The following is an 11,506-nucleotide window of genomic DNA, read 5'->3' as shown; positions in this document are numbered from 1 at the left end:
GTGCGCGCCGCCAGCGCCTCCGCGCGTCCTACCCGCCCAACGTCAGCGCGGAAGGCCGGGCGAGGAGTCGATCGGGCTGTGACACTTGTGCAAGGCTGCGAGCTACAGAAAAAGGAAACCGAATTGCTACTTAGTTCGGCCGTGGTGGCTCAAGCTTGTAATCCCAGCACTTTGGGAGGCCGCGGCAGGCGGATCACTTGAGGTCAAGAGTTCGAGACCAGCCTGACCAACACGGTGAAAGCCCGTCTCTATTAAAGATACAAAAATTAGCTGGGCGTGGTGGCACGAGCTGTAGTCCCAGCTACTCGGGAAGCTGAGACGGGAGGACAGCTTGAACCACAGGGAGGCGGAGGTTGTGGTGATCCCAGATTAGGCCACTGCACTCTAGCCTGGGCGATAGGGTGAGAATCCGTTTCAACAACAACAACAACAACGGCAACAGAATTACTACTTAGTAGCCAAGGATTGTTACGGTGCGGGTCCGGGGATAGAGTTGTTGTTAAAGGGGTCTTTGAGGGCCGGACCATTTTAGGTGCAAGATGAGGGAGCAGGGCTCTCTCTCTCTCTCGAGAGGGAGTCTCGCTCTATTGCCCAGGCTGGAGTGCAGTGGTACAATATTGGCTTAATGCAACCTCCGCCTCCCAGGTTCAAGTGATTCTCCTGCCTCAGCCTCCCAAGTAGCTGGGATTACAGGTGCGCACCACCAGGCCTGGTTAATTTTTTGTATTTTTAGTAGAGAGGGGGTTTCACCATTTTGGCCAGGATGGTCTTGAACTCCTCACCTCGTGATCCGCCCGCCTCGGCGTCCCAAAGTGCTGGGATTACAGGGGTGAGCCACCTGACCGAGCTTTTTTTTTTTTTTTTTTTTGAGACAGGTTTTGCTCTGTTGCCCAGGCTGTAGGGTGGGAGCCTGATCTCAGCTCACTGCAGCCTGCGCCTCCCGGGCTGATTCTCCTGTCTCAGCCTCCCGAGTAGCTGGGACTACAGGGGCCTGCCACCAGGCCCAGCTAATTTTTTTTTTTTTTGTAGAGACAGAGTTCTCCATGTTGCCCAGGCTGGTCTCGAACTCCTGGACTCAATCAATCCTCCAGCCTCAGCCTCCCAAAGTGCTGAGATTACAGGCAGGAGCCGTGGCGCCCGGCCACTGTAGCTATTTTTTTATAACTACACTCGATTCTCCTCACCCACTCCTTTCTTAGCCAGATCTACTAGGAAAATACTTTGAGTGGACCCCCCTCCACCCCTCCGTGGGCAAACTCCTGCCTGGTTGTAAGACCTTGGTCGCCCTCTCGCCTGGCCTGGGTCCCTCGAATGAATGTACATCCGCCAACTGCGCGCCCCCTCCCACCGCAACTCCGCGCGGGGCCCCAGGATCGCAGGACCGCGGCGGCATCAGGGAGGTCGGTTGGGACAGGTCCTCCTGGAAGCACCCCCCTCGATGTCCCCGCGGGATGGCTGATCCTTCCGGGAGGCAGACGGACCTTGGTCTCTGAGCCGTCCCTTCCTGATGCTGAGGAAGAAGGACGGAGGCGGTCCTGCGCCACCCAGGACCCCCTCGCACCTGCTCGCGCCTCGTAGCACTGCGTGACCGGTGCACTGGGCGGGCTCGCGCGGCGCGGCCAGCGGCGCCTGGACCTCCCGTCCCGCAGAGGGCGCTGCCCCGACTGGCCCCGCCCGCACTCGGGCCTTAGGAGCCCACAGGCCCGGGAGAAGCGGCGCGGAGCCCGGGAGCCCTCGGGTCGGAGCGTGGGGTGTGCGCGGCCGGCCCACCCGTGGGGGTGACGCGAGCGTTGAGGGCGCGCGGGGAGGCAAGGTGCGGGGCCGAGGACGGCGGGGTCGTGGGGCTCCGCGCGCGACGGTGGCTGTGTCTGCGGAGGATGGGGCTGGTGGGGTCGGGGCGGGCGGAGTGGGCCGCGGGGAGGCGGCGGTGGTGGGGAGAAGCCGTCCTACGGAGCTCAGGACTACGGTGACGGGGTTGGACGGTTGTCGATGTTATTGACGTCGGGGCGCCGGGAGAGGGTTGCGGTATTGAAAAGAGGGTGTGAGTGGGGAAGTGATGAGCGCAGAGAGGCCGAGGCTGAGGGTGGGAGGATGGAGCCTTCAGAAATGGAGAGATGGAGGGATTTGAAGGAGGGGCTGTTGGCAGTCTCTGAGGGGGCATTGGCAGGAGGGTGGTTGAATCTTGCCCCTGGCAGGATTGGAGGTAACTTGGAAGGATGGGCCAAGTGAGTATGGCAGGGTCCTGGAAGGACTGGGGTGCAGCTGTGAAGCTCCGCAGCGGCCTTTGCGGGCTGTGGCTGGGGGGAGTGGCTGTGGATGGGAGGGGAGCTGGCCTGACCTGTGGTGGGGACCCCTGGCCTTACTCTGCTTTCTGCCCCCAGCCACCATGTTTAGCCAGCAGCAGCAGCAGCAGCTCCAGCAGTTACAGCAGCAGCAATTGCAGCAGCAGCAATTGCAGCAGCAGCAATTACTGCAGCTCCAGCAGCTGCTCCAGCAGTCCCCACCGCAGGCCCCGTTGCCCGTGGCTGTCAGTCGGTGAGTTCCCCGCTGGGCCCGATGGCTTCAGCCCTGCCATTCAGATCCATGTCTGGGAGCTCCCGATCCCCATCCTCTTCCCTAATGGCATCCCCCTTCGAGTCCTGGTGATCACCAATCCCAACCCCAAGGGGCCCTCTGTCTACCATAGAGTGGGGCATAGAATGGAGGTGAGAAGTCTTGGGGAGGAGGGAAGGTCTGACTTTCCCAATAACCTTCTGACACCTCCTCCCAACATCCAGGGGGCTCTCCCCACAGCAGCCACAGCAGCCACTTCTGAATCTCCAGGGCACCAACTCAGCCTCCCTCCTCAACGGCTCCATGCTGCAGAGAGCTTTGCTTTTACAGCAGTTACAAGGTATGGATGGCCCCAGGCCCCTTCTCCGTCTCTTTTAGGGGTATCTCCCTAGCAGCCTGTTGCCCTAAATCTCAACTCCACACCGTTGAGATTTAACTTCCCTGAGAGGAAGCTACTCTTGGCAGCCTAGTTCACCCATGAGGACACTAAGGCTCAGGGCGGTGAAAGTCCCTAAGATGCTAATTTGAATGCACATTTGTCTGCTGGCTCTTTGGGTGGTACTTAGCACACTTCACTCACATTCAGATTAGATGCCATTTGACAGATAAGGAAGCTGAGAAGGGAAGTCATTTGCCCTGTATCAGCAGGGGCTGAGTTGGGCTGATGCCTGGGGCCTCTTGACCATCCAGATATCTGACTGGTTGTCTGTAGGCTGGTGCATAAGCCTGTGGCCTTGTCTCAATTTCCCAATATGAAGAACAGTCTTGGCTCTTCTTTCCAAGATGCTGTACTTTTTTTTTTTTTGAGACAGTTTTGCTCTTGTCACCCAGGCTGGAGCCCAATGGCCCGATCTTGGCTCACTGCATCCACTGCCTCCTGGGTCCAATCGAGTCTCCTGCCTCGGCCTCCCAAGTAACTGGGACACAGGTGCCTGCCACCACGCCTGGCTAATTTTTGTATTTTTAGTAGAGATGGGGTTTCCCCATGTTGGCCAGGCTGGTCTTGAACTCCTGACCTCAGGTAATCCACCCACCCTGGTCTCCCAAAGAACTGGGATTACAGGCATGAGCCACCGTGCCCAGCCAAGATGCTGTTCCTGATTCTATGATAACCCTCCTAGGGGAGGTACACCCACAATCCCATTTCACAGATGAAGAAACAGGCCCAGAGAGGGGTCATGTGCCCAAGATCACTTAATAAGTAGATATTGATTAGATGATTGTCACTCTGTGGATCTGTCTGGGCCACATGGGTGTGGATGGTCCTGGGAGCTGACTTAAAAATGATAAGCAGGTGGGTAGAGAGAGAGAACCACACATAGGGACCTGCCACATATACATATACATTTTCCTTTTTTTCTTTCCCATTTAAAAAATTACACTCTTTGGCCATGGGCCGTGGCTCACGCCTGTAATCCCAGCACTTTTGGAGGCCAAGGCAGAAGGATTACATGAGTCCAGGAGTTCGAGAACAGCTTGGGCAACTTGGTGAAACTCTGTCTCTATTAAAAATACAAAAATTAGTTGGGCATGGTGGTGTGCACTTGATCCCAGCTACTCAGGAGGCTGAGGCATGAGAAGCGTTTGAACCCAGGAGGCAGAGGTTGCAGTGATCCAAAATTGTATCACTGCATTCCAGCCTGGGGAACAGAGCAAGAGCCTATCTCAAAAAAAGAAAAAAATCACACTCTTGGTCAGATGTGGTGGCTCCTGCCAGCAATCCCAACTCTTTGGGAGGCCAAGACAGGAGGATTGCTTGAGATCAAGAGTTCAAGATCAGCCTGGGCAACATAGCAAGACCCTTTCTCAAAAATAAACAAACAAAAGAATAAAAGTCACACTCTTTAAAAAAGTGGAAAAAGGGCCGGGCGCAGTGGCTCATGCCTGTAATCCCAGCACTTTGGGAGGCCAAGGCGGGTGGATCACGAGGTCAAGAGATTGAGACCATCCTGGTCAACATGGTGAAACCCCGTCTCTACTAAAAATACAAATTAGCTGGGCACGGTGGCACGTGCCTGTAATCCCAGCTACTCAGGAGGCTGAAGCAGGATAATTGCCTGAACCCAGGAGGTGGAGGTTGCGGTGAGCCGAGATCGCGCCATTGCACTCCAGCCTGGGTAACAAGAATCTCCAAAAAAAAAAAAAAGTGGAAAAAAAGGTTAAAAATGGGAATAGGAAAACCCACAGTGTCATCTGTTGACTCACTCAGCACCTGAAGAAAACTACCAGTCAATATTTTTGTCTGTTTCATCCCATTTTTTTTCTAGGCACAAACTTGGGGGTTTGTATCTAATGATTGCAACTGATATAAGTCCCATGCTGTACCTTGTTACTTTTTCACTGAATAGAATGGCATGATCGTTTACCATAGGATTTTATTGTCTCTGTTAGGATTATTTTTAATAGCTGTGTAATACTGCACCAGAGGGCTATGGCTTTGCTTATCTAAACCTTCTTAGCTGTTTGGCTCTTTCTTTCTTTTTTTTTTTTTTTCTTTTTCGTTTTCTTTTTTAAATTTTTTTGTTTTGTTTTGCTCTGGGTTTTTTTGCTGTTTTGAGTAACCCTGGGATGAATATATTTGAGATTGTTTTCTCACTGAGTCAGGGGGGATGGGTGTTTTATGGCTCTTGATAAGTATTGCCAAATTGCTTTCCTAAAGGACTGGACCAGTTTGCAATGCCACCAGCCACGTATGACAGTGCCGGTCTCACCATGCCCACGGCAACACTGGGTATTATATGCTTTTTATATATATATATATGTCAATGTGTATATACATATGATTTACTTCAGTTGGTTGGCAAAAAGAAGCTGTGCCATTAATGTTTTAATTTACATTTAAATTAAAATGTGCTAGCACAGGTGAACATTTTATATTTGTCTGTTAAACATTTGTATTTATTTTTGTGACTTGTCCATGTCCTTTGTTCATTTTTCTTTTAGGTCGTTTCATCTTTTGTCTTAATGTTTTTGAGAATTTTTAGGAGCTGGTTGGCTCTCTGCACATATGTGTATATGTATTTGTTTCAACTTAATGTTAATTGAACATTTACTATGTACCAGGCACATTTGTATATCTCATTGAATCCTCATAAAACATTGTGAGACAAGTGCCATTATTATCCCCATTTTACAGATCAGGGAAATCAGGCTAAGTAGGGGGAACTAATTTGTTTAATGTCACAGAGCATGTACTTTAGAGTCTAGATTCCAACCCAGCACTCATAGCACAGCTGACCCATGCTTTAAGCTTTAACCTCGGGGCATCCCATCCCAGCAGTGGGGCAAGAGTTCCAACTGCCTTTCATGCCTCAAATACTTCCTGAGCTCTGGCCTCCCCTGAGGTGCAGAGCTGAGTTAGATGATGTGAAGCAGAAAGCAGACAAGGAGTCTGGCTCGGGGACTCACGCCTATAATCCCAGCACTTTGGGAGGCTGAGGTGGGTGGATCACCCTGAGGTCAGGAGTTCGAGACCAGCCTGGCCAACATGGTGAAACCCTGTCTCTACTAAAAATACAAAAATCAGCTGGGTGTAGTGATGCACACCTGTGATCCTAGCTACTTGGGAGGCTGAGGCAGGAGAATCACTTGAACCTAGGACGTGGAGGTTGTGGTGAGCTGAGATTGTGCCACTGCCTCCATCTCAAAAAAAAAAAAAAGGAAAAGAAAGCAAGCAGACAAGGAAAGTATGTAGCTCATCCTAGAACTGGAAGCTAGGGCCTTTGGGGACACAGAAAGAGTCTGGGAAGGCCTCTTGGAGGAGAGACACCTACAGGGAAGTCTGAAGGGTGACTGGGAGTCAGCGGGCAGAACAGCCCAGGCGGAGGGAACAGCACATGCAGAGGCCCTGAGGCAGGATGTCTGAAGGACTGCACAGGGAGGGACATGTGACTGGAATAGAGTGGGAACATAGTGGGAGAATGGCAAGAAAGGAGGCTGGAGAGGTGGGAAGGGCCAGACTGTGCAGTGTGGAATAGGCTTTGCTACCGAGCAGCAGGGCACTAGGGAAGTCTTTAGGCAGAGGGGAAGGTTGACCTTAGAATATGCTTTGAGAAAGATCACTGCTACCATCCTGTGCAAAAGCTGTGGCTTGAATTCAGGCAAAGGATCAAGTGGTTTTGGGAGGAGGCAGGGAGTGGGAGTGGGAAGCAGGCAGTGGAGAGGGAAAGCCAGGTTAGGAAGAGGCATAGGAGACAGAGTTGATAGGATTTGGGGATGGCTTGCATGGAATGAGGCAAAGAGAGGGAGGAATGAGGAAGACCCCAGAATCCTGGCTGGGGTGGTAGGTGGCTGGCAGTGCCCCTCAAAGAGATCCTGGGCAAGCTGTACCTCCACTCTGTCTCGGTTTTGTCATTGGTAGAGATAGAACCCACCCTGATACCTGCTGGGCTGGGTGACTGAGGCAGTGAGGAACAGGCTTAGCACAGTGCCTGGCTCATAGTTGCTGCTGATAAAGGGTAGCTGGTGGGGGCGGGGGTGGGTGTCTTGTTATCCCAGGGACCAGCCTTCCTGCTGCTTCTCCCTATGGACTCTGCAAGGTCTCTCACCTACTCTATGGCAGACTCTAAAGCATGCCTGAGGGTGAACAGGGCTTTGGGGAATGCTAAAGGTAGCACCCCCACCCCCGGCTGGAGCAGAAAAGAGCCCTGAAGCTTCCTTCACCAGTGCCCAAGGTGGGGCTGAGCCTCAGCTCTCATCTCTTCCCTTTGGCTGCCCTTGGATGGGAAGGTCCCTTTTAGTTATCTGGGATGTTCCCATGATGCTCTGGGGCACTGATGCCTGACACTACCTTCTGCTACCCAACCACAATGTGACCCCTCTTCTCCTCTCTTCTTGCCTGCAGGTAACCTCCGAGGCTACAGCATGGCAACCCCAGGCCTCCCAGCCCCCAGCCTGACAGCCCCCAGCCTCACACCCCCGCAACTGGCCACTCCAAATTTGCAACAGTTCTTTCCCCAGGCCACTCGCCAGTCCTTGCTGGGACCTCCTCCTGTTGGGGTCCCCATGAACCCCTCCCAGTTCAACCTTTCAGGGCGGAACCCTCAGAAACAAGCCCGGACCTCCTCCTCTACCCCCAATCGAAAGGTGAGCGGTGGCTGGGGTGAGGCAGGTGGGGATAGGAGTGGTTGGGAGGGGATACTGGTGTCAGCCCCAGTGTCACCCGCTCTGGCTCAACCTGGACCTTCTTACAGGTTACACTCCCTTTATGCCTCAGTTTCCTCATCAGTATAATGAGGAGAGCAGGGATGGACTTGTCTGGCATTTCCCAAACATCAAATATTTTTGTATCTCTGATGGGATTTTTGCCATGCCCAAACACCACCAGTACTATCATTTATTTAAGGTTTATTTTTATTTTTATGTATTTATTTTTTTAAAGACAGGATTTCACCGTGTTGGCCAGGCTGGTCTTGAACTCCTGACCTCAGGTGATCCGCCTGCCTGGGCCTCCCAAAGTGCTGAGATTACAGGCGTGAGCCACCACACCCAGCCAATGTTTCTTTTTTAGTTCATTTGTTTTTTGAAACGGAGTTTCGCTCTTGTTGCCCAGGCTGGAGTACAATGGTACAATCTCGGCTCCCCGAAACCTCTGCCTCCCGGGTTCAAGCAATTCTCATGCCTCAGCCTCCCAAGTAGCTGGGATAGCATGCACCACCACGCCTAGCTAATTTTAATCTTGCATTTTTAGTAGAAACGTGGTTTCTCCATGTTGATGAGGCTGGTCTTGAACTCTTGATGTCAGGTGATCTGCTCACCTTGGCCTCCCAACCAGTTGGGATTATAGGCATGAGCCACTGCTCCCAGCTTAATGTTTTAGGCATTAAGGTGGCTAGGCATGATGGCTCATGCCTGTAATCTCAGCACGTTGGGAGGCTGTGGTAGGTGGATTATCTGAGGTCAGGGGTTTCAAGCCAGCCTGGCCAACATGGTAAAACATGCAACCTCTGCCTCCCGGGTTCAAGTGATTCTCCTGCCTCAGCCTCCCGAGTAGCTGGGATTACAGACTCCTGCCACCATGCCTGGCTAATTTTTTTATTTTTAGTAGAAGCGGGGATTTACCATGTTGGCCAGGCTGGTCTTGAAGTCTTGACCAGGTGATCTGCCCACCTCAGCCTCAGTGCTGGCGTTACAGGCGTGAGCCACTGCGCTGGGCTACATTCCTTTTTTAAAATATACGAAATCTTCACAATCTGGTATGTATCTAATACTGACCTCTCAATTCAGCCCAGCCAGTTTCAAGCGCTCTCCTGAGGCTATGGGGCAACTATGTGGGAGAGCATGGCTTTGAATGAGTGAGATTCCTTTTGATTACATTTATTTTAAAAGGAAACGTATTATAATCTGGCATTCTAAAAACTAAGTTAATTGCCATTCGTAGAAGTATAAGAAATTGCTGGTGTCGTGGCTCACACCTGTAATCCCAACACTTTGGGAGGCCAAGGTGGGGGCAGATCATTTGAGGTCAGGAGTTTGAGACCAGCCTGGCCAACGTGGTGAAACCCTGTCTCTATTAAAAATATAAAAATTAGCTTAGTGTAATGGCCGGGTGCCTGTAATCCCAGCTACTCAGGAGGCTGAGGTAGGAGAATTGCTTGAACCTGGAGACAAAGGCTACAGTGAGCCAAGATCGCACCATTGCACTCCAGCCTGGGTGACAGAGTGAGACTCTGTCTCAGAAAAAATATGTGTGTGTGTGTGTGTGTGTGCACATGAGCGCTCATGCGCAATGTAACTGAGGTAGAACAATGTTATAAAATTCTAAGCTATATGCTGTTGCTGGATTAGGTTCCAGCCTGCAGCCCCCAGCTCCTTGCATGTTTGAGAGGTGTTCAGCCTTCTCCTGCCATAAACAGGAGATCTGCAAAGGGCTCACCTTTTCCCTAGACTGTCCTGTCCCTGTCCCTGAAGGTTCCAGCAGACTCCTTGCTCACACCCTGTTCCTGGGTACATTCCAGGGCAGGGGCACCGCCCCCTTTGCTGGCTGCTCTGGGGCAGCCCACATCTGGAGTTGATGGCTTTTTCTCCAGAGTGGGGCCCCGTCTCCAGCCTTCCAATGGGCCAGTCATCACAGATCTGGTCTAGTGTCCAACCCACCCTGCCCTTGCTTCATTATGTATGGAAAAATCCAGGCTCAGAGATTGGGGTGGGGTGGTCCTGAGCCCCACAGCTGTTGAGGTGGACCCAGAGCCCAGGCCTCCTGACTCTCAGGCTGCTGCCTATGTCATGCAGGGTGACAGCTGGGTAGTTTCTGAAGGGCAGAGTCCCGATGTGTCCAGATTGCCATTCCCTGCTCAGTGCTCATTCCTTGACCTTAGCGGGAGGGAGGGAGGGAGGCTGCAGGCTTCTGGTGGTTTGCTGGGGTGCCCTGGAACTGGCTAGAGAGAGCTGTGTGTTCATTTAGCAGACATCTGGAAGTCCCTGCAGGGGACTCAGTGGTGCGGATGATGCATCTGGTCTGGCCCTCCCTGAGGTCTTGGACAGGAATGGAGAAGGGTGGTGAGAGATATTAATGCAAATAATGCTCCAACCAATTAATTTAAGACTATGGAGGCTGGGTGCGGTGACTCATGCCTGTAATCCCAGCACTGTGGAAGGCCAAGGCAGGAGGATCACTTGAGCCCAGGAGTTTGAGAGCAGCCTGGGAAACACAGTGAGACTCTGTCTCTATGGATGAAAAAAATAATAATAATACAGAGAAGCCACAAAAAGGAAGTGGGGTCTGGACCTATTCTGGAGTCAGGAGGGCTTCCTGCAAGAAGTGCTGCTGAGGCGGGGTGCAGTGGCTCAAGCCTGTAATATCAGCACTTTGGGAGGCCGAGGCAGGTGGATCACGAGGTCAAGAGATAGAGACCATCCTGGTCAACATGGTGAAACCCCATCTCTACTAAAAATACAAAAAATTAGCTGGGCATGATGGCGCGTGCCTGTAATCCCAACTACTCAGGAAGCTGAGGCAGGAGAATTGCCTGAACCCAGGAGGCGGAGGTTGCGGTGAGCCGAGATCGCACCATTGCACTCCAGCCTGGGTAGCAAGAGTGAAACTCCGTCTCAAAAAAAAAAAGAAGTGCTGCTGAGGCTCTAAGTGAAGGCCTGGGAGCAGGGATGGGCCTGGGGTTTGAGCAGAGAGAAGGCCAGGGTAGATAAACAGAGAGGGCTGGTGGTACGGGCAGGGCCAGGGCAGGGAGTATGCAGAGGCCAGGTTGTGCAGGGGAGGAGTGGGTGTGGGGAGAGTGTTTTCAGGCTTGGTGTAAGGCATGCACCAGGGCTGCAGGAAGCCACAGGAGGGCTTTAAGCCTGAAAGAAGAGACATGATCAGGTTTGCATTTTAGAAGGACCTCACTGAGCCAGACATGGTGGCCCACACCTGTAATCCTCACACTTTGAGAGACCAAGGCAGGCAGATCACCTGAGATCAGGAGTTTAAGACCAGCCTGGCCAACGTGGTGAAACCCCATCTCTACTAAAAAATACAAAAATTAGCCGGGCATGGTGGCACGCGCCTGTAGTCCCAGCTACCCAGCTAACTCCGGAGGCTAAGGCAGGAGAATCGCTTGAATCCAGGAGGTGGAGGTTGCAGTGAGCCAGGATCGCACTATTGCACTCTAGCCTGGGCGGCAAGAGTGAAACTCTCTCTCAAAAAAAATAAAAAAGAAGGATCGCACTGGCTACTTTGTGGAAAACTGAGTGGGAAGTTAGGTCAGAGGTAGCACTGTGGCCAGGAGAAGGATCATGCCCCCGAAACCTGGGTTTATTTAACAGGCAACTAGATAGAATCTCGTAGACACCACTGCTGGGGCATTTTTACTAAGATCATCCACTCGGCAGCTCTGGGGCCAGGCCCACCAGAGATCTCCTGGGCCCCATCATCCCCTGGAGGATAGGGCAGCCACCCTTAGGTAAGGAGGTATTGATAGAGGTGGGTATCAGATGTTAAAAATAGTTTCTGAAAGGA

The 11,506-nt window shown here is 52.3% G+C and overlaps 1 protein-coding gene across 50 annotated transcripts in view; it reads left to right on the top strand.

The window, feature by feature from the left end:
• The first annotated feature begins 1,676 nt into the window (after positions 1-1,676).
• The window catches only part of CIZ1 (CDKN1A interacting zinc finger protein 1), a 28,277-nt gene continuing 18,447 nt past the window's right edge, over positions 1,677-11,506 (top strand). For 30 of the 50 annotated variants that reach the window (XM_078328589.1, XM_078328573.1, XM_078328550.1 and 27 more), the window contains exons 1-5: positions 1,677-1,813; positions 2,382-2,535; positions 2,778-2,893; positions 5,213-5,284; positions 7,397-7,638. In XM_078328589.1, coding sequence (XP_078184715.1) covers positions 2,387-2,535; positions 2,778-2,893; positions 5,213-5,284; positions 7,397-7,638 — 579 coding nt within the window. In that variant the 5' untranslated portion in view covers positions 1,677-1,813; positions 2,382-2,386. The other 20 variants (XM_078328559.1, XM_078328481.1, XM_078328606.1 and 17 more) reach the window with 6 other exon arrangements.

The sequence above is a fragment of the Callithrix jacchus genome, chromosome 1 (genome assembly GCF_049354715.1).
Source record: "Callithrix jacchus isolate 240 chromosome 1, calJac240_pri, whole genome shotgun sequence".
NCBI classification, from domain to species: domain Eukaryota; kingdom Metazoa; phylum Chordata; class Mammalia; order Primates; family Cebidae; genus Callithrix; species Callithrix jacchus.
The sequence above is the reverse complement of the archived record's forward strand: the minus strand, read 5'-3'. Positions and strand labels throughout refer to the sequence as shown.